We start from the raw sequence: 23462 nt of genomic DNA on the forward strand, positions 1-23462 counted from the left end.
TGCTCCGACAACTTTGACAGCTTGGTTGGTTTGTTATTTTTTTAATCCGCCATTGCTCAGGGGGCGGTGAAAATATCTTACAGCCGTAAATGCGTAACTGTGTAAAACAGCGTTTTATTATGTGGCTTAAACGATGTCAGTCTCTAAATCAAAATGTCGCTGTCGATTGTCAAGCAAATGCCAAAACTGCCAAATGTTGCGAGCGTTGCGAGAATTAATATTTTGTTTTTCTTTATTCAATAGTCGTTATTTTGGCAAACGTGGCACACTCCATTGCATTGCACTATTTAGTAGTAACTAAAGCGTCCTCCGACTATCAACTTCGATTACGCAGAGGCAAATTAGAAGTCTCCTATAGGCAATCAGCTTATCATGAAACTCCTCTCAGATAGAGAGAGCAGCAATGCATCGTGAACATTGGCAGTGAGCGTGTATCAAAACACGTTGACATACAGCATATTTCAGCGTCTATTCAGCAAGCGATGTCGGTGAAGGACGCAAAGTATGTGTGGGTAGAGTTGGAGCCCGTGTTTGGCGGCGTGGCTGGCCTGCACACGAAGCAAGAGCAGGAACTCACAGAAAATGTGAAATCAGAGGTTAAATCAGAACCTGTGGAGAACATGTGTGTTATAAGCGAGACAGCCAGGGCAGACTTGTACTTGAATCAAGAGCAGCCTGAGAGCGCACAGGCAGGGCACATAGACCATGCAGTAGAAGCAGAGGTTAAGGCAGAACCCAAGGACATGTCTGACAGCGAACCAGCAACTCAAGCCAGCTTGTACAGTCACATAGACCCTGCAGTGAAGGCAGCACTTAAGGCAGAGGCTGAAAACATGTGTGGTGATAATGAAGCATCTATGCTGACTGACTTCGAGTATGAGAGTGCAAACACCAGTCAGATAGACCATTTGGTGAAGGACACTGAGCCGGAGAGCGAGGAGAGTGTGTGTAGCATGAGCACGGTGTCAGAGCAGGCAGAACTGTACCTTAAGCATGAGGTACAAGATGGACTGGTGGTGGGCCCAGAAGCATACCATAGAGGTAATTCAGTTTTTATTCTGTTCAATACACCCTGGTTGTTTAAGTTTAGGTTTTTTCTAACATCAAAAGTAGTGGGAATAATTTTTCTCTTCCAAAATGATTTAATTCATTAATATAGTATAATTAACTGGATTCACAATCAGCCGGAAAAAATGACGCCACAAAAGTTATGCCCGAACAGCTTGGGCATGACTTTTGCTCCCAGTCTCATCGACAATGACAACTGTCAAACATGACAAAATAATCTGAGAAAAAATGTGCATATAATAGCAAAACAACAAGAAAAAACTACAGCATGGGGTTTTTAAAAAATGAGTGTACAGGATTATAAGGGGTTGGCAACACGCATGTAACACCTCTGAAGTTGCATAGTTGATCGGGTCACTATCATAGCTTGAGATACCAATGCTTTTAAGCCAAGCCAATTGTGATTGACTGTAGTAAAGCGGAAAGGCTATATATACCTGTATGCTTATATTACATTGCAAAAAAAAAGAAAGTTTCAAAAGTATATGTAGATCAAAAAGAAAATAATTCAATTAAAAAGAATATATTTATTTAATCTGTATGTAAGTTATTCTAAAATAGTATGTTCCTGCATGGCAGTTGCAGATTTCATAGTTATTAATAAAATATATACATTATATTTCTTAAAAAGAAATAATATTTAAATAATTTGTATACCTAGAGCAACTACATTCACTTGTTATTCATTTTGACGTTTATACAATGATCAACATACGAAAACGTCATGAACCTATAAAGTATTCAATGTTATGAAACATGCATTTGCAAGTTTGACACTTAAAGTTTTATGCATTATGTTTACTTTTTTTACACACTTTTTTATTACACACTTTTATTTAGCTTCACTACGTATCTTCTTTGTATAAATCAACATATATATATGTGCTTCAAATCTTGTAACTTAAATTTGAAACATTTCTTGGTGTCTGTTTGAGCTGAAATTTGGTATACTTCCGTATTTCTTTATGAAAATGCAATAGTATGCTAACATGGAGCTGATCTGATATGCAAACGGAAGGTAGCCAAAGGAACTCTTTGATGAGAAAACATAAACACATTGAGTTTAGGCTCATTTGAAAGGTCTCGGGAAATAATTGATAGACATACAAAAAAGAGAAAGTGCAGTTGGCAGTAAAAGTGTGTCTAAAATATTTTTGATGGTTACTTGTGTATGTAATACTTTACTTGACTTAACCTTTTGTATGTACCTGTCAAAAATTTGCCATATATTTAGCAACCATGACATCTTCATGTTTAAGTTGAATTTGGTTGAATATATATGGATGAGATCTGCTCCTAAGCATACCAAAGGTTAAATTATAAAGAAGCGTTATTAGCATCTAATAGAATGTATTATTTAATATCAGTTTGCTCCATATATTTTGATATATTTCTTTGGTACTGGGCCTCCATCTCTTTTAATGTGTCAATGATTTTATTTATTTCAAACAAGTTAAACAGCAAATAGGTGGCATGGTCCCGGATCTAAATCCTTGTGTGATGGGCACAAATATTTGTTCCTGAGTCATGGGTGTTTTCTATGTATCTAAGTATTTATTTATCTATATAAGTATGTATATTGTTGCCTAGTACCCATAGTCAAAGAGAATTAAGAAGAACAAAGTGTTCACTCCATACAATGGTTTTGTTACCAAAAATACTATTATTTTCGTAGTCTACATCTAGCGTCAAGTAGCAGAACTCTTTGTAAGTACTGCTACTTGACTATAGATGTCGCGGCAAACAAAACAGACAAAAGTCTAATGCTCAAAGATTTTCAGCTAATATTATAACCAGAGTAAGCATAGGAGTTAAAAATTGAGTTCCGGTTAGTTATAATATTAGCGGAAAATCGTACAAGCTTTGCGTAGGTTGGGGCTAGGTTGATCTGTGTAAGATTATCCTTAAATATTTATTTATTTATTATTAGATATATTGGTCATGGTTACAGCATACTTACTCACTTATTATAAATATATTATATACTTGTTACAGCATCATTTAACTTAGCCATGATGACTCCTATACCACAGAGCAGCTGCACTGTCAGACTGGAGCGCATGCACGTAGACATGGAGCGCTGTTTGTGCAGTATCGGAGGCAACACATACAGGTTCCAATTGTGTCTAATTCAACAAGAAAATGATACAACAGCAGACGAAGGTAAGTTGAATATTAAATTAATTTCAGTTTAATTATAACCCCCATTTGAGCCGATATTTTATTTTTGTATTTTTTTTCGTTAGGTTTTGGTAATATTTGGTGGATAGATAGAGTTCCTTGTTGTGCAGGCGTATTATGGATGGCTTTAAACACGTGATAAAATAACCGTCGCTTTCTAACACTGTGGCACAGAAAGTGATGAACACCGTTTTATCACGTTGTCACGTAGACAAGAACGACCATCATATCCGATCCGTATTGTAAATTAGCGTAATTTCACCGAATGCCCTAAAAAAATCTTCCACTGAGTTACGAAAAAGTAAATTACAGATTTTTTTAGGGTTCCGTATCTCAAAAAGAAAAAACCGAACCCTTATAGGGTCACTTTATTGTCCGTCCAGCCGTCCGTCTGTCTGCTGGTCAAGACCGTTTATCTCGGGAAAGCGTGGAGATTTCGAGATGAAATTAACACCTTAAACTCATAGTCTACAGTCCCTTGAAACTGTGCAAAAATCGCGTAAAAAAGATACGGCCATTTATAGTTTAAGTAATACTAACAATTTTTTAGTCTGAATTAAATAAATTAAAGTAAAATATGCCGCAATAAACGTATATTTCGACAGTCTCAAGGGAATCTAAATCTATAAGATACTTTCCGTTGACCTAGAACTATGAAATTTGGCAAGTAATATCGTACAAGTACAAGGAAAAATCTGAAAACTATAATTTTGTTTAGAAAATGTTAAATTTGTACAGTACCCTCGGTGGGCGTGTCCGACTAGTACTTGTCCGGTTTTTTTCGTATTTTTTTCACTCAGGAGAGGAGCTCTTCAAACCAGCCAAATTTTATCCAAACCTAATGAAACATAAATGGCAGAAAGGGAGTGCCATACCTTAGAAAGGGACAACATAATTTGTCCCTGAATCGCTATCAAACTTCGATTTTATAGGAAGTGTCATTTCTGTACAGTAGTACTATTGTTTATTCTGTGGTACAAGTTTCTATCGCTGGCTGTACTCTTCTTACCGCAGCCGAGACAATTCTAAACACCCCCAAACACAATTAAGTTGCGTTGTTTCATCACAGCGTTCCTATGTCCAACTCCCGTCTCCATCATCAAATCAGCTCGATGGTATCATAATATTTCATTGTCACCCAACTTACGTATATGCAAACTTTCAGCTCAATCGGAAATCGGGAAGTGGGCCAAATTTAGCTTTCAAGATTTGACCCACACTATCAAACCCACTAACATACTAACAGGGCAAGTTAAATAAAAACTTGTAAAAAATCGGCCCATGTGTCACATTTAAAAATGTCATACATACATAAATATGCCTAAAGACTCCACGATAAAAAGAGTGGTCATGGATAATACGGTAAATCTTTTAAATGAATGAGAGTTTTCAAAAAGCCTTTATTTATTATTGTTATATCAAATTACATAATAGTACATTGTGCAACGAGGGGGGTAAGTGAAATTTTGCAAACGAAGTCGAGTTTGCAATATTCTTACCCCTGGAGTTACACACAATGTTTTTGATCTCACTTGCGAAGAAAAAACTACATTTTCAGCGAAATACAAACAAACATTCGTCCGCAAACATTTTTGACAGGTTAGTCATCGAAGGCAAAGACCTATCCGGCATTCAGCCATGATTGAAAATTGTGTAAAATTATTTTAAACGTCTATTAAATTAATTAAATTAAATATTTTTAACATAAACTATAAAAGTCAGTATGTTAAAATTAAACTTGCTATGAATTAGTGGCACAATTTACAATGTGTTTCTTTGGGTCAAATCTTGCAAGTTTAATTTGACCCACTTCCCAATATTCGATTAAGCTGAAACTTCACATACACATGTAAGTTGGTTGACAATGCAATATTATGGTACCATCGAGCTGATCTGATGATGGAGACAGGAGGCGGTCATGGGAACTTTGTGATAAAACAACGACGTGATTGTGTTTGAATGATTTCGACTACGACGAATGATATACTAGTATATTAGTTACTTGTTAAAAAAAGTACATTCAGCGATAAAAGCTTGTATCATAATTTTTTTTTTACAAAAAACTTATATATAGTATGGTGTTTTTGGTAAAAAGATATTACCAGATAACGCATGACCACTTTTTATCGTGGACATTCTTTACTAGGGTGCTTAGCAAACGTGCCAATTAACGCTCCTTAGCGTAGTTATCTCACTCTATCACTTCAATATGAGTGTGACAGTGACAGTTGCTTTTCGTTCGCAACGGAGCGTTAACGATTGGCACGTTCTGCTCCCTGGAATTTTTCTGTCTAATACTTGTGATTATATATATAATTTTGATCTTACAGAATATTCTCCGCGTAGCGAGGAAGATGGCGACGAGGAGCTATACAGATGTCAATCTTGTGACTTTACTAGTGTCCATAAACATTATATAAGAGTTCATAAAAACATCGCCCACGCTAATGAGAAGATGTGGAAACACAAACAGAGAAAAAACAGTCAAAAGAAACCCTACCAATGCGATCAATGCAAGTTTGCTACTCTCCGGGAAGATATATTACAATGTCATAAAAAGATGCATACCAAAAATATTCCTTACAAATGTGATGAATGTGATTTTGCTACTAACATCGAATTTTATTTACAAGTTCATAAAAAGACACACATTGGTGAGAAACCATACAACTGTGATAAATGCGATTATGCTCACGCTCGCAAATATGAATTGGAAGTCCACGTGAATACCGTGCACGGGAGTGAAAAGGTCTACAAATGCGACCAATGCAAGTTTGCTACTGTCCGGGAAGATATATTCCACTCTCACAAAAAGATGCATGCCAATTATATTCCTTACAAATGTGAGCAATGTGATTTTACTACTAAAATCAAAGAAAATTTACAAGTTCATAAAACGATGCACATTGTTGAGAAACCATACAAGTGTGATCAATGCTATTACGATGGTGCCAGCGAAACCCTTTTGGAAATTCACAAAAATATGATGCATGGCGCCTTCGCACAAATTAGTAACGGGAAAAAAAGAAAAACAAGAAGGAGACAAAAAATATGATGCATACAATGCATAGTATGGACAATGCCAAAAATGAAACTCATCAATTCCATTTGTGCATGGGTGCACACCAAAGATAAACCTTACAAATGTGCCTATAGTTTAGAGTACTTCGTGTGTTTGCACGTTTTTAGGTTAAAACTCCAGAATGAAATTATTGAAATGCTTCAATTATTATGATTTATTGTATTTACTTAAAAATCTAATTTTATGTAATAAAAATAAATAAAGTTGATACTAAAGCGTAAATATAAATAGCGCAGTTTGGTTGTGTTTGATTTTCAATTGTTCAGTATAAAAGCTTTAACAGACGGGCGTACCTGAACCTTTATCCGGTCCGAGGCCTGATTGATCGAATGGAAGGTCGGCCGTACGTCCGTTATGGACGCAGCTGTAAATAAGAGTGAGAAAGATAGATGCTGACCGGTCCAAGGTCGCGGTCCGGTATGCCTGTTTCGCTACCGTCACATGGACGTAAGGTGAAAAATTTATTGACTTAATTACTTTTTTGTTACAGGTGCCTACAATAGTTCTTGTAACGAACTGGCCAAGCTACATATTTAAACTAACGTGTAGTTTGTAAAGGTAGAAGCTTGGCTCTACATGAGATCTGATAAGTTTTTCACAGTGCGAGCCTTATGGTTTCGTCTTAGCAACATTTTACATGAAAATCCCCCCCCCCCCCCCCTCCCGCCTTCACTAGGCCTCCGGCCATATGAACTTTGCCCCCCCCCCCCCCTAATTCAATGACTGGCTACGTAATTCAAAACCTACTACCCAATATTAAGAGTTAATATTTTAAAGTAATTGTAAGAAATACTTGTTCGACGCCTAGATTTTTTTTTGCTGATAATAACCTGAACCTGAGTATAGTTATTATGAACAATTGAACAGTTTGTTATGCTTTTAAGACAATTCATTTTTGTATAAAATCTACTACGGAATGGAGTATCGAGACAAATCCTTACCGAGTTTATCGATACTTAGTAAATAAGCTTAGTTTTTTTTTTTACTACCTGAATAAAAAATTTTAGGGATGTTAGGAGAACTGCCTTAGCACTTACCTTCGAAGATTTTTGATTATTGATTTTCGTGGGCCCGCGACATTTTTTGAAAACACCTTTTAAGAGGGAAGTATAATTGATCGTCCATACAAAAATAGAAAACGTTTTTCCTCTTTTAAATATTTTCCATTCTCCATGATTTTTAGTATGTTATTGACACAATGAAAATCTAGGTTTATAGGTTTCCCTTTTTTTAGGTTTCTACTGTATCATGGGTCTGGGTTACTTCACATCGTTTAAATAAAATACATTCTCACTATAAAACCTTTACTGATATTAATTTAATAAATAACTACACTAGTTCTGATATACAAATTTGCATTATTTACATAAAGTAGGGCATATCTTTTACTACCAACCCGATTCGGACTTTTAAGATACTTACGTCAAAACTTTCGTTTTTCTCGTTTACGGTTTTTTTTGTCGTTTTTGTTTGAAGAAACGTCACTTTTGACACTGACATATCCAATCCATATCGTATCTATGGAAGGTAGAGGTAAGGAACGCAATCTCCATAGGCAGAACTGATGCAAGTGTCCAGTTGTCAGCTATAAATAATGGTTCCAAATCTCTCCAAAGTAGCTAAGAACCTAGGCGTTATTTACGGAGTGAATTACCCTGTCTATGATTTTTTTTTTAAGTATTCTAGGTGTTGCAGCGCCACCTATTTAAGGTTTATTGATGACACTTTGGTATATGGAGATTCCATTCCTTACCTCCACCTTCCATAATCGTATCTTTAGGAAGTTTTTAAGCATCATAAAATTCGAATCGGGCCGAAAGACAATAGTTTAATGAGCGTTCTTAAAATATTTTTGAACATTTTATTTTCAATTTCTTTTGGGTTTTCTCCGGATATACTCCGGTTACCGAATTGGTAGTAAAAAAAACAACGGGTTGCACTCCGGGAGTGCCGGCAGAAGTGAAAACTTAAATAATAACGTTGTGCATTTTTGATATTTTGGAGAAATTGAGTAGCAGTTTTATAAAAAGAGGTAATTATCTATTATACCTACGTAAATAAATTTGAGTGTGGAAGATATTTTGAAATGCGAATTTTAGTGTTAACCCTTTTCCAGGCATAGTAAGATTTATCGACCACATACGCGCCATTAGAATTTCAACTTTAGCATTTCGATTTAAGGTTCAAATTAGATTACACTTTCAGGAAATGTTACTTGTCTTCAAATGAATCATCAAAGCTGGATTAATTGGAATATATTTGGCTTTTTTGGGAAAACCTTGTAGATTGGTGCGGCCTAGAAAAGGGTTAATATATAACATATACAGAGTAATTCATGAGACGTGAGCAGGACTACAGCCTACACAATCAGTAAATGTTAATGAATCGTTCACCATCATATTAAGTAGAACAATCACACTTCTTTTCTGTTATTTAACTTTTTGGTAAGTAAAAATTTGAGTATCTACAATCATGGACACCCAACAACACAAAGATACAATACAACACAATTAACAAAGATTAAACCTCTTTAACCGTTATGACAGCACTTTAATTATGAAGAAAATAAAATGTCACACTTGAATAGAGATAGGATTTTTCAAAAGTAACCAGGCTTCGATGACATTCAAATTGCACGTCACCATGATGTCACGTGTCCGTCTTACGAATTTTCAATCTGACGGCCACGTGACACCTGACGCGAGTTTAACGTTTTTTCCCCATCACAAAAAGTGCACAGCGCCGCTAAAGAAGTTTTCACTTCAAAAATGTTATAGACACATATCAGTTAATGAATAAGGATCAAAGTCAAATGACGTTCTAAAAGTTTTAATCATGTATCGAAAGATGGCAGTAAATTTACTGTGGCTACAAAGTTTACTTTGACAATCCGCCTCTATTTTAAATTCTATACTATGCCATTTAGTTTCCTTAAACACACGGTAAAAACACGTTGCACATGCAAAGAAAACCCAAAAAAGTTGTGTTCACTCATGTCATCAGAAAGAAGTCATTGAAATAAAGTGTATAATTTGAATATCTTAGAATTGTTTGAAGTGTTCAAATCTATTTTTTATACAAAGTATATTGTAAGTCAATGTACGAAATTCGTGCTTATCGTGTCATTAACTATGACGCGTACCTTAACTCATAATTTCATGTTGTTAAAGGTTAGATTTGACAAACCTGCGCGTCATCGTGGATGGCACGAACTATAGCGCGGTTAGTCAGATCAACTAGGTACAGTCAAGTGTAAAAATATGGGTGTATTTTTGAGTAAGATGTGTATCTTACTCAAAAATATGTCCCATAGCATCTTATTCCAGTGTAATAAGAGCGTATCACCATATTTATGAGACGATTCTTTCGATACACATTTTTGCACTGGACTGTACGAAGACAGTGTTAGAAATGAGCTTTGCGCAAGATTTCAAGACTCACTAATTTTTAAGTACTTCAAAAGCTACATGCAAAAATCCATTTGACAAAAAAATCCTTACAGTGACCCGTTTTTATTGCACTCATGTGTGTAAATATTATGTATTTTGAAGCGATAGTTAATATTGGCAAAAAGAATCTGAAAAAGAGGTGTATTGTCAAAGAAAACTTTGTAGCGACGTTCATGTACTGCCATCTTACGACACATAATTAAAACTTTTAGAACGCTATTTCACTTAGATCCTTATTCTTTCACCGATATGTGTTCAATTTGTTAAATATCAAAAAGTGGCGCCATCTTACCCAGCACTACCTAAAGGTTATAGCGCCATCGCTCGAAACGAAGTCGCCATACCCTTGGCCTTTGATCTATTAGATGGCGCCACTTTTTGATATTTAACAATTTTGACACACTTAAGTGAAAGAATAAGAATCAAAGTGAAATAGCGTTCTAAAAGTTTTAATCATGTGTCGAAAGATGGCAATAAATTTGCTGTGGCTACAAATTTTTCTTTGACAATCCACCTATATTTCAAATTCTCTTTGCTATTGGATTACTTACATTATATTACATTGGATCGGATTATATAGTGGGATTTTGGTTCGTAATTTGCTATATACAATTAAATAGTGGAGAGTTGGGTGACTACGGGGTTTTAAAGATAATAATATTTAATAATACAATATACAGAATACTATGATGCATAGTAATGGGCATTATTAACCTCAAAATGTTGTTTTTTTAATACAGATGTATTACCTATACGGTCAAGACTGGGGATATTTCCTTGAAACAAAGGATTTAACTATATAAACTACTTGTCACGTTCTATTATTTAATAAGATGTTTTCGGGTAGTTCCGAAAAAGTAAAACAAAAAAAAGTGGCGGATAATTCTGAAAAGGGACTCTTGTTGCAACGAAATATTTTAAATGATTTTCGCGATTACGTACCTAATTTCCGAAATTATCCGAATACACCTTAGAATATACCTGTCCGGAATTAGATCATAACTTTAAAAAAAAAAAGTATTATCGTATTGCATAGTGTCATTATCCTGAGAAGTCATTTTTGTGATTTTTGAATTGGAATCTTCCTTTATTTCATTATTGTTCAATATATAATTTAAATTTGTTCCTTTAAATGGGCATCAGGACTTAGGAGGATATAAATTTCATATATTCATAGAAATTTGACATTAACAGTTTTGTATGATTCACTGTTAGTTTCACTAGACTTATATTGACCGGGATATGGACCGTGATTACCTTTTGTATTGTTTTCTATCAAGATTGGTAAGAAAAGCCGTTGATATTTAAAAAAAAAAGTGCAGACTGTCAATGTGTGGAATCCTGTGATTAGTTTGTGTACAAAACCAACGATATCCGAATCAAACACGCGTAGTGTCAATGAGTGTAGTCTGTTTGGACCGTTTGTTAGTCGTATACAAGTGTGGACGCGACCAGTGGTAACCGTGAACAAGATGCATGTAACTGCGTCGAAATATCGGGAGCTCGAAAACAATAGAAAAGGTAATCATCCATATCCAGCTCAATATAAGTCTAAAATTGACATTAATTATGACATTCTAAGTCATTTCTTGAAACAGTAATAATTTCGATGTCTTTCCGCGTCAACAATGTTTAATTTCACAGATTTTGTTACGTGACCTTGAAAAAGTCACTTTTGCTATTAAGATTTTGAACTACCCTGCAATTAATGTATCAGAAAAAAAACTAACATTACGAAATTTCTGCCACATAAGAAATTCTACTAAACTAAATTTTATATAAAGCTATTTTTTTCAGTATTTATTATCATTACAATGAAGTTAGACAGAAGTACATGGGAAAAACGAGCAAAATCATATAGAAGTTTTATTTAAAATTTAAAAATATGCGGTTTAGGAGATAAAATTAATCATTTATTATACGCGTCGAATGATCCTTCCCATTTCCTTTACTTTTTAGGGTTCCGTAGCCAAATGGCAAAAAACGGAACCCTTATAGATTCGTCATGTCCGTCTGTCTGTCCGATTCTGTCACAGCCACTTTTTTCCGAAACTATAAAAGCTATACTGTTCAAACTTGGTAAGTAGATGTATCCTATGAACCGCATTATGATGTTTACACAAAAATAGAAAAAAAACAATAAATTTTGGGGGTTCCCCATACTTAGAACTGAAACTCAAAAAATCTTTTTTCATCAAACCCATACGTGTGGGGTATCTATGGATAGGTCTTTAAAAATGATATTGAGGTTTCTAATATCATTTTTTTCTAAACTGAATAGTTTGCGCGAGAGACACTTCCAAACTGGTAAAAAGTGTGCCCCCCCCGTAACTTCTAAAATAACAGAATGAAAAATCTAAAAAAAATATATGATATTCATTGCCATGCAAACTTCCACCGAAAATTGGTTCGAACGAGATCTAGTAAGTAGTTTTTTTTTATTACGTCATAAAAATTAAAAAAAATTTTTTTTTTCATCAAACCCATACGTGTGGGGTATCTACGGATAGGTCTTCAAAAATGATATTGAGGTTTCTAATATCATTTTTTTCTAAACTGAATAGTTTGCGCAAGAGACACTTCCAAAGTGGTAAAATGTGTGTCCTAAGTGGTAAAATGTTGAACGAGATCTAGTAAGTAGATTTTTTTTAATACGTCATAAATGGTACGGAACCCTTCATGCGCGAGTCCGACTCGCACTTGGCCGCTTTTTATATGAAGTATCACGCAAAATGTTTGTAGACATTTTTTGGAAGTTTAGGACATTAATTTGTTTAGAAATGTAACATTTTAGTAATAATCAGAATTTCAGCGCCCTCTTGACCATGGTCATATATTTCTGGTCGGGCTTTGCTTACATAGCAAGTTAAATAAAAGCTGGTAAAAATACGGTAAAAACACATTTCTTTAATACATTTTAAATTGAAGCCCAAGCAAGAGATTTAAAGGAACCGTTATAGAAATTATCATTCGATGTGACAGGATTAAATACTATAGTTATTCCCCTGAACTCTTCAAGTTACCAATAATTTACCTGCTTCGATTACAACCCTAATCAATGCATGTCTTTCACAACGTTCAAAAACAAAGTGTCATATCACGAAGACAAATTCACTTCTGAAAACTCCTGCAGCGGATCACTCCTGTCATCGGATTTGGAGCTATGCTCCGTTGACGCAGCTATCTGCTCCTTATCATCAGAATCATTGGACATATTTTCTATGTCAATATCATCGAAATCTTTCTCGGTTTCTGTCGGAGTGACTGATCTGCATTTGGACGGGCTGAGGTTCTGTACAGCGGTCTTGGAGACCGTCTTGAAGAGTTGTTCGAGGTTGGTCTCTGTGGAGAGTTTGAGGGCATTCTCCCAGCCCTGGAGGGTTTGGGAGTGGAGGGTTACCTGCCTGTCGGCTAGTTCGAGGAGGAGGGCTTTGATCTCAGAGTGGGTTTTTGGGATCCAGTCTGAGAGCTCAGAGCGGATGGCTTCGGAGGCTTGTTCCAGCCTGGAAATAAATAGATGATTTTTAATCCAATGGTAAAGCGTTGTTATTATACTGAAAGTCGAGCAATAACTAGTTAAGAGATTCCATAATGAAAATGACAAATGATTTATTTAGGTATCAAAATTGCAGCTTATTACATGAAGAGTATTACTCTAATGTTGATTTATAAAAATCTATACTGATGTTTATTACTAACCTGTTATGTAGCTCATCCGAGTTGTTGCCCGCCACAAATGTTGCTGAAATAGAAAAGAATATTATTAGGCGGGTACACGCAGATCGAAAATACTCGCGAGGCAATTTGCTCGCGCACAAAACAGCCAGTGTAGACGTGCCTCGGCCGAAGCGGCACGCGCGTTTTACTCACCTGAGCACGCCGCCTCGGCCGAGGCACGTCTACGTGGCTCGCTCTGTGTGGACCCGCCTAATGACGTAAAATTTGTTATAAAAATGATCAAAATCACATATGTGTGGAATATTGTCCAAAATATATTTACGTTTGTATTTGACATAAGAAACAAACGTTCGAGCACTTTATATATGTGTATAATAGTCGGAATCACATAACCTTAACTAAGTCTTGGTCTCCTGTCGACGTCGTACCCTGCGTGCAGCGTGCGCCCACACTGCCCCCACCCGCTATCACGGCAGCGGCAGAGGCGATCCACATTCACGATCATACGCCACAAAATATTGCTGACTTCGAAACAAATGACGTAATACGACGGGACGGTATCTACCGGATATCAAGGCCTATTGAGCTGTAAAGTTGTTAAGAAACGTACCGTGCAAAGCGTCCCTCTGCCGTATCTTCTCCGCATGCACGGCTAGTAACAGCAGCGTGGCGCGGCGCCGCCCCCAACCGGTCCCACCGCGGCAGCGGCAGAGGCGACACTTTCATATTCACGGACCATACACCACAAAATAACACTGTCTTCGAAACAAATGACGTCCGATGGTATCTACTGGTGCGTACCGTGTAAAGCGTCCCTCTGCCGTATCTTCTCCGCATGCACGGCTAGTAACAGCAGCGTGGCGCGGCGCCGCCCCCAACCGGTCCTACCGCGGCAGCGGCGACACTTTCATATTCACGGACCATACACCACAAAATATCACTGTCTTCGAAACAAATGAGGTCCGATGGTATCTACTGGTGCGTACCGTGTAAAGCGTCCCTCTGCCGTATCTTGTCGGCATGCGCGGCGGCGTAGGCGGCGAGCAGCGGCAGCGCGGCGCGGTGGCGCAGCCCCCCGCGCGCCCGCGCCGCGCCCGCCGCGCCGCCGCCCGCGCCCACCGCGCCCGCGGCGGCGGCCACGGAGCCGCGCTCGCGGACGGACCACGCGTCGCAAGCACGCTTTAACCTACAAAAGAAGACTTTTACCACCTTATTCATAAACGTTTACTAAAGCATAGAGAAATAAGAAGTAATAGAGTGCTCACTCCATACATCAGTTTTGGTACCAAAATGATTATTATATTCGCAGTCGACATCTAGCATCGAGTAGCGGAACTCTCAGTACTGCTACTCGACAATAGATATCGCGGCAAACAAAAAGTCTAATGCTCAACGATTTTCAGCTAATATTATAACCAAGAGTACTAGAGTTCCGCTACTCGATGCTAGATGTCGACTGCGTATATAATAAGCATTTTGGTACCAAAACTGATGTATGGAGTGAGCACTCTATTATTTCTTATTTCCGACGTATTGGTATGATGGAAAGGGACAAACGATGATCAGCGACATCGTAACTTTAGTACACGTTTATGAATAAGGGGGTTAAAGTTTTAAAAACACACACAGAGATAGAATTGTAGATTGTAAGCAAGGGCATAAAGCGATACATTTTTATCCGAGGAAATTTATTGGTCTGAGCGCAGCGACTCGACTCGACTCTATATGCCTAAGTTATACACTCTGCTTTTCACTTCGATTGCGAGGAAATTATACAATAATATCCAACATTTTAAGTTATTTTGCCGCATTTTTTCAAGACTAAAAAAATGTTGCGCGGGCGAGGGCAGTTTGTATGGCAGATTTTGGATTTTACAGCTAAGTTAATAAGGGTCGTAATAGATGATTTTACTTTAAGCTCTAGAACATAATAAGCAATTTTATGCCGCTTACACGCGACTTAATGTTAATTTTACGAGTAGCATGAGAAGTGAAAAGTTTATTTTCGTTTATTTCCCCTACCTACAACTTATTGCTATGGTGGAGCGGGGCTTCCTGATACAGATACAGTTCATATTCATACTTAATAGGAAATTCCAACCTTTAACATGCAATGGACCTGACCAATCGGCATTTTGTTGAATTCATAACCGTCACACAACCGAACTAAAACCCCAAGTTGTAACCTACAAAGTAGGCAATAAAGTGTTTCCTTAGATTTCAATTTATTTATTTCTTGTGAATACAATTTTAACTTAACAGCATGTTGTACTAGTAAAAAACTATATGCAACAGGATGCACCTCCTCTCCCGGATCACATTTAGTCTATATAAATCAAGTATAGACGCAGTAACATAGTATCTCCGCAGTACTAGTTATATATTTGACGACCGGTTTGGCCTAGTGGGTAGTGACCCTGCCTACGAAGCTGATGGTCCCGGGTTCAAATCCTGGTAAGGGCATTTATTCGTGTGATGAGCATGGATATTTGTTCCTGAGTCATGGGTGTTTTCTATGTATTTATGTATTTATAAATATTTATATATTATATGTATGTATCGTTGTCTTAGTACCCTCAACACAAGCCTTATTGAGCTTACTGTGGGACTTAGTCAATTTGTGTAATAATGTCGTATAATATTTAAATATATATATATATATATATATATGTATCATTATAGAGAGATAAAGAAAATATATACATATACAGGTTGCAAGTGAAACAAATGGTATGGAAATAAGTGTATTTGTGTGTGTAGTTGTCATCACTGGTGAGATTCTAAATGGGAGAATCAACTTTTTAGCGTCACTCGTTGCCATGGTTACGATTAGTTGTCCAGGGGACAAAAGTTCATTGAAATACTGATTTTATGGTACTTAAATGTATCAAACTTGCGTTTTTGTGGTCGTTATAACCAATGTCCATAATGGGCCCCCTACTAAGCATGTTAATAGAACGGCATACAACGTCTCTTCAAACAAACTGTGCCACTGTTGTCCCTTGGACAACGGGACAGGATAACAAAACAAAAAAAGTTGATTCACCCAAATACCACGAGAAGCATGTATGGATGGCTTTGGATATATGTAATACCTGAGTGAAGTCCAAAATATACAAGAATTAGGCAAGAAATTACGAGGAAGAGAATACTTTAAATAATTGCAGTTAAATTTTTTGTATTTATGTCTTTTGCTGTTGTCCTAAAGCACCCCAGAGGTGCAAAGGGCCTTCACAAGCTCGCGCCACGCCTTCCTATCTTCAGCTCGTCTTCTGGCCTCGCTCCAGCTTATTAGCTTATCGCTTATGTCTTTTAATTGTATTTAATCAAGTTTAGACGGAAGTTTTTCGGTCTCATCGCAATCATATAATTTCCAAAAAGATGTAAGATTACAAACGTCTTGGTGCATTCATTCATAATAACCAGTATAGATACCAAAACTTGGTAGAACAAAGTCATAAAGTGGAAACTGCCTTTTGATAACATTTTTTTCACAAACCGACTATGTAATAATATTGAAAAAAAAAAAAATCGTTTTGTTTTACGCCTATTAATTTTATTGGACAAAAATGAGAAATGCATTGTTTTTTTACCCGATTTATAAGAATATTATTTACTTCGTACGTAGGAAAAAATGTTATCGCAAGGAAGTCTCCACTTCATGACTTACTTCTACCAGGTTTAGGTATTGATACTCTGCGTATACCGATCACTGACAATAACTCTCTGGAACACCCCCCCCCCCCCCCCCCCCTTTCACTCGCCGAACCCGCGGCGGAGGTGAAGCGTCTACATTCACGGACAGACCACGTATCGAAAGCACGCTTTAATCTAGAAAACGAATGTTTCCATATATCATTAGATACCGGTTTATAAACATCTTGATGCATTGGCTAGCCCTAATATCATTCCGTTGAATCCATAAATGCCATATAGAATCACAAAAGCACATCGAAGGGCTAAATTTACGAAATAAAACTAGCAAATATCCGCTTCGTATAAATTACGCCTTACCCTATAAGCTCAGTGCCAAGCGAAGTTGATCCCTTGTACAGCTTGGTGGTGAGAGCGCAGAGCGACGTCAGTTTCTGTTGTAGCGACTGTAAGTAGTCTCCGGCCGAGCTGAATTCCGGATCCTTCACTCTATAAAACAACGAGTGGGTACATGAATAGATAAATAAACAATAAGTGAGTTCTGAGCTACGAAACAGCCAGTAAGAGACAGAGAAAGATACCTATCTGCTGATGAAGACCATGACACTACACTCTGTATCTTTAGATATTTAAGTAAAAGTAAACAAACAATTTGTACATTATGGGGTAGTTATAATATAACATTTACAGTACATATGGGGCTACTTTATAGCACTAGTGCGAGAAGTAGCATATTATGTTACTGTGTCGAACATTTAAAGGGCCATATGTACTGTAAAACGTTGTACGATACATGTGCGAATAGGTAATTCGCAACTCGTGTCGATTTAAAACACTCCCTTCGGTCGTGTTTTAATTTATCGCCACTCGTTTCGAATTTCCTGTTTTTCGCACTTGTATCGTAATGTACTATTATTGTTTAACCAACCAAATACAAAACCGCCTGGATCTTGTTACTGAACCTGACTTTAATCTACATTATTTGATCATGTAATGTTTTCATCTACCCTCAACTGGCTTAAGGAGCCATTTGAGGGTAGATTTTGTTTACTTTTATTTTAATACCTAAAGATACAGAGTATAGAGTCAAACCAAGCTAAGTTGGCAGCGATTTAAATACCTCAGCCTGTACACGTGTTAAGTGAACGTTATAATTTTACAGAAGTTTGACGTTTAAAATGACACTTGCACAGTCTGGGCCGTCAAAATCGCTTCCAAATGATCTTGGTCTGACTCTACATATATTTGCGTATATTTTTTGGAGGTAATTAATATTTATTATTTTATCGTAGAAAATTTCTTCTTCACTTATGGTACTCACCTAGCCCCATTAGCCGGCTTGGCCTCGCCGCCGGTATACAAAGAACTTAAGCCCCACAAGTTGAGGGCGCTGCTTTCACTTTTGAATACCTACATAAAATTGAAAATCTATTGGTACAAGTTGAAATACTTCTTCTTAATTAAGGAACTTTTGCGATATCGAATGTAAAGGAGGTAAATGAATTAGAAAAATACATATTTTGCGGTAGAGCCTGATAAGCTGCAAGACTATTTAAAATAAAAACGAATATTTTTAGAGTCATCTATTATATTAATTAACCCAAGGTTTACCTTGTCCAAGTCTTCGTCCGGTGTGGTGAGAAAAAGGCGGAAATCGTCACTATGGGTTAGAATTGGATGTTTCGCGACGCGATCTGTAAAAAAAAGTTGTCATATTTTCACAACAAATTAGTCATTTAATAGAGTACCAAATATAATGTGATTGGACTGTCAATCATCACAATGCGACAAAGGGAGGTTTTAACCACATAACTGCGAGTGGTATCTAACGATTCCATACCCTTTTTTTTTAATGTTTTCAAGTTTGATCAATATATTTTATGTTTAATACAAACGTATGTGTAAAACAGACGTGATAATTCGTACGCTCAGTTGTTGGTATATTTTTTGCTCAAATGCGTAATATCAGCTTAATATAATGGACGGTTATTGGCTAACAGGGAAGAATAACTTTGCGACCCTAATGACATAGCTGTACTTTTTCTATGAAATTCCATTTCCGGAGAAAACGGTTTCCACTAACTAAATCTTAACAAATAACTTTGATTTTGATGTCGATCGCTTCAGCATAATATATTCTAGGTTTATATGTTTCGCTTTTTTTGTTATTTTTATTTTTTGAAAATTAAAAAAAAGGAAAACCTATTAACCTATTTTTTCATTGTGTCAATAACATACTAGAAAATCATGGAGATTGGAAAAAATTTTGAAGAGGAAAAACTATTTCTTTTTTTAAGGACGATCAGGTGCCCTAAGTTGCGGGCAGATGCTAGTACTTACTAAGGAAAGCATCAAGCGCCATTGCGCGGAGCAACACAAACGATGGTTCATAGCGGTCAAGCTGCTGCCGCGCTGAATGCAGGGGCGGCAACGGCGGCGGCGCCAGCCATGCGTGGGCGTTCGTTAGGCGACGGTGGAGCACCTGTCCAAATTATTCAAGCATCAAACGTTGGTAAATTATTCACAGGTTTGGATGTATTCGTATTTCATACTAATCGAGATAATCACACCATTCACACATAAACCTAGAGGCCATAAGAGAATGGATTATGTCAAAATCTGTTTTATTTTAGGAGGGTACATTTCGATATCAATTATCAAGATTTGAAATATATATTTTCTTATTATAAACATTATAGTTTGCATTTTGACACACCAACACAGACACATACACTTACATATAAACAAACACTACCACAAGCAGCTTAGGAATAATAACATATATGTTAAAATAGGCATAGCTATCTGTAAGTTTACAATTTACGCTGTACAATTTGTATAAATATATAATTAGGAAACTAGTTTAAAGAAACTGGGACCTGTTACACAGGGTTTCCTAGCTCAGGATAGAGGGTCGTAATTTACTGTATATTTAAACTTATGCAATTATTAAAAAATAAAACAGATTCCCTGAGAGGTAATAGAGTACTTCGCACCATTCGTGATTGTTGGATCACCAAACTGTGATTCAGCAAGATTTTTCAACCACAAAATTGCGAGTGGTATTTGACGCGCCTAGGCGCTCATAAGTCTAAACTAATTTTGCACCAACGTGTGAAAATGCCACAATAAGTCCATTTTAAATTTGACATATATGGTGAGACATCCTTTCCTTTTTCCTTCTGTGTGCAGTTAGGTTGATCCGACTTTAGGTGCGCCTGTTAATGTAGTGTACCTACGTTAAAGTGGTTGTACCGCCGGCGCACGTAAGGGGGAGTCAGCCAACGTGCACACACACAACGCACGCGGCATGTGACGAACGTCTCTTGTGTTGAGAGCTGCTTCATCGACCGACTATTATAAAACATGATGTACCTTAAAGTGGTTGTATCGCCGGCGCACGTGAGGCGGCGTCGGCCAACGTGCACACACGCAACGTACACGGTATGTGACGAACGTCTCTAGTGTTGAGAGCTGCTTCATCGGGGCGTCCACCTGATAAAAGTTAAAGACCGATTTAAGGGGGATTGTTACAATTTGGTGCTCACAACTAGTATAATCTGAGATAAACATTCTTATTAAGATTTATTATGTTACGAATAAGTTAAATAATTACACAAAACGTTTAAAAACTGCATAATGGCATACTTAATGTCAGATACACAAGATTATTGGTAGAAATTTTATTTATATTTCCTTGTATTACTGTTACACAATATTAAATTTCGCATTGATTACAAGTATAATTTAGTTGCTTGTTATATAGATGAATATCCACATTGCTGTTAAATTGTAAAAATAAAGATTAAAGAATAATAGAATTAATGGGCATAGCTAATAATAAGGGCACATTAAATTATGTAAAAATATTTCTCATAATGTTAATATCCACAGAGGAAGTGAGGACTATGTTAGTATGTAGAAGCGGTCACGCAATTTCGCCCCCTTTTATCTTATCAGCAACTGCTCTTGCTCGCCATTTTACTGCTGCTATTCTCAATGGACATAACTAGGCATTGGAGTTTTTATCGCACGGTAAGACTAATAGCAAGCTATGGAGTGACATTAGCAATAAATTTCAAATCATACTCATTTATCTATTTAATTCGTTATTTTAAATTTATAAACAAGGACAAGAATGTTGACGCGTTTATAAACGATCCTTTGAATTTGTCTTTGAATACTTAGTTAGGAATAATGACCATTTTTGGTATTCATTATATTAAAAATAAAAATGGTCACTGTTGCGAATACAACTTATTATTATATAAAAATATTCCCAATGCAGTAGCTAAACGCAGCCATCTGGCTCGGCTCGTATTCAGAGGCTTTTCAAAAGCACCAATAGGAGCGCTCCACATATTCTGTATCGCGGTCAATTAGAAGCACCTAAATTTAAACCACCTTTTGTACTAATCATATATGCAAAATCACTCTCTCATCATCTTCCATACTCTCAACAACCGACCATTTTCTACATTTAACGGTTTTGGCAATTAAACCCTTGTAACCAGGACATTGGAAAATTATGTATAACACTTCACTAAGAATCGAAGCTTTATTTGGCGGCTACAGTCACTATCCTTATTTGTAATATTTATGTCCTGAAAGACAAAATTAAAGGATTGTTTACAAACTCGTCAACATTCTTGTCCTTGATTATAAAATAAAATCACTAATTAAATTAGTTGAATTTTATTGCCAATGTCAACTCCATAGTTTGTTATTAAAAACTCTAATGCCTAGACATAACATACTGACAACTTGACAACGGTATACAGCCTTTTAAATACCTTAACAGCTATATCATATCCATGCTCCATGATGAGTGGAGATCCATCCTGTGTGCCTTCAGTGACACTTGGTGCATCCGTATCTTCAGTCGGGTCATCATTTAGGTCTAATACTGCGGAACTGCTCTCGCTTGCCATTTTAGTGCTGTTCTAAAAAGACATGACACATTAATAAATATAGTTACCAAATATAATTTGTGATTTTAAATATTTGAATCCAACATACAAGTTATTTGAGACTTGAGGGTTTGGTGCAATTTATATTTCGTCAACCATAATACTAGAAAATAATGGACATGTGCTTACTCCCAACCTTAACCTACGCATGTCAAGCCCGGAAGTTCTCATCGAAGACGAAAAGGATGATAGTTTCATGCCAAAGCGGAATGGAAGGGAGTATGCTTAAATAAGAATAGAAGATCAGGCATTCCATAATCAGAAATAAGACCAAGACGGGCTGGCCATGTTACTAAACTCCAGGACAAGGGGTGGACCTTACAAGTGACAGTCTGGAAAGGTCCAGATGGAAAAATAAAATGGGAGAAAAAAACATATGCAATGCAATTTTTTTTTTAAACAAATCTGAATTCCATGTTTGATTTTTTTTTTTCATGAATGTTTAACTATACTAAATAATTCCTACCTCAATATTGCCTAATAAAAATAAAATAAAAAGTAATTTTAATAAAAAAAAACGTGTGTGGTTAAATTTATAAAATAAAAATTTACGAACCTGAAGCAAAACAACAATGTTTGTCATACCTGCCTGACTCATACCTATTTCACTTGAGGAAGTAGCAATCATATTAAATTAAATTATAGCTCAGTAACAGATTTTTAAATACTAATATGCGTCAACTCAAAATAATACATACTCATAAAAATTCTTCTACAATTTTGTTTTACTTGTGCTTGGAGACTATTTTTGGATTTTACATTGTCACTGTCCACCCACTTTTATGTGCTCCTTTGTGTAAAATGAACCACTTTAACAGAGAAAAATTACTACTTACTAGTCATTGCAACCGGGCAATTTAATTAGTAATATTAAATTAATTAATACTTGCTAATTGGAAGGTAAAATGCCGACTAAATTATACAGAACAGTTTTTATATTTAAAACGGACACCGCTCAGTACAACACGTAGCATAGAAAGTAATAAAGGGCGTTTCCGATATTTCAATTGCATTATGACCTAATGATAACGCGAAATGAATAAAAAACAGACACAAACATTCTGCCCTACTTATAAAGTATGGGTCGATAATACGTTGCAAAATTTGTTTACACGTAGCACTTACAAAATTCACTGTAGAACGGAAGGCAGTAGGCAGTGATAATAACTGTTTATTTATATTCACCTTTTATCACTGAGTATTGTATTGTATATATACAGTTATACTATAATTTAAATAACAAATAAAGAGGTCTACGCTCGAAAGGATGACAGGAAACATTCCGTTTCTTTACACGTAGCTTATATGGTCCGTCATTTTGGATCGATATATTAAGTTGGTATGTCATCGGATAGCGTTAATAGGAACGCTATAAAGCTG

At 36.4% G+C, this 23462-nt stretch overlaps 2 protein-coding genes across 8 annotated transcripts; one reads left to right on the forward strand and one right to left on the reverse strand.

The window, feature by feature from the left end:
* Positions 1-154: 154 nt before the first annotated feature.
* LOC133531333 (zinc finger protein 90-like) lies at positions 155-6564 on the forward strand. Its single transcript, XM_061869476.1, has 3 exons — positions 155-1041; positions 3064-3231; positions 5580-6564. Exons 1-3 carry the CDS (start codon positions 483-485, stop codon positions 6302-6304), a joined length of 1452 nt encoding a protein of 483 aa, XP_061725460.1. The 5' UTR covers positions 155-482; the 3' UTR covers positions 6305-6564.
* Positions 6565-9069: 2505 nt separating this feature from the next.
* Positions 9070-23401, reverse strand: LOC133531687 (sorting nexin-7-like). 7 transcript variants are annotated; one of them, XM_061870049.1, is made up of 10 exons: positions 23268-23401; positions 21906-22055; positions 20488-20607; positions 19453-19594; positions 18724-18806; positions 18434-18522; positions 17473-17601; positions 14445-14644; positions 13480-13522; positions 9070-13283 (listed from the first exon to the last, which is right to left on the reverse strand). In XM_061870049.1, the coding sequence occupies exons 2-10, from the start codon at positions 22041-22043 to the stop codon at positions 12878-12880; spliced, it is 1350 nt and encodes a 449-aa protein (XP_061726033.1). In that variant the 5' UTR covers positions 22044-22055; positions 23268-23401; the 3' UTR covers positions 9070-12877. The 7 variants fall into 7 exon arrangements, with proteins under 7 accessions (XP_061726033.1, XP_061726034.1, XP_061726032.1 ...); XM_061870050.1 differs by having other exon boundaries at positions 21906-22050; positions 23208-23382; XM_061870048.1 differs by having other exon boundaries at positions 23208-23381.
* Between the last annotated feature and the right edge of the window lie 61 nt (positions 23402-23462).

Source organism: Cydia pomonella, chromosome 25 (genome assembly GCF_033807575.1).
Source record: "Cydia pomonella isolate Wapato2018A chromosome 25, ilCydPomo1, whole genome shotgun sequence".
Lineage (NCBI taxonomy): Eukaryota > Metazoa > Arthropoda > Insecta > Lepidoptera > Tortricidae > Cydia > Cydia pomonella.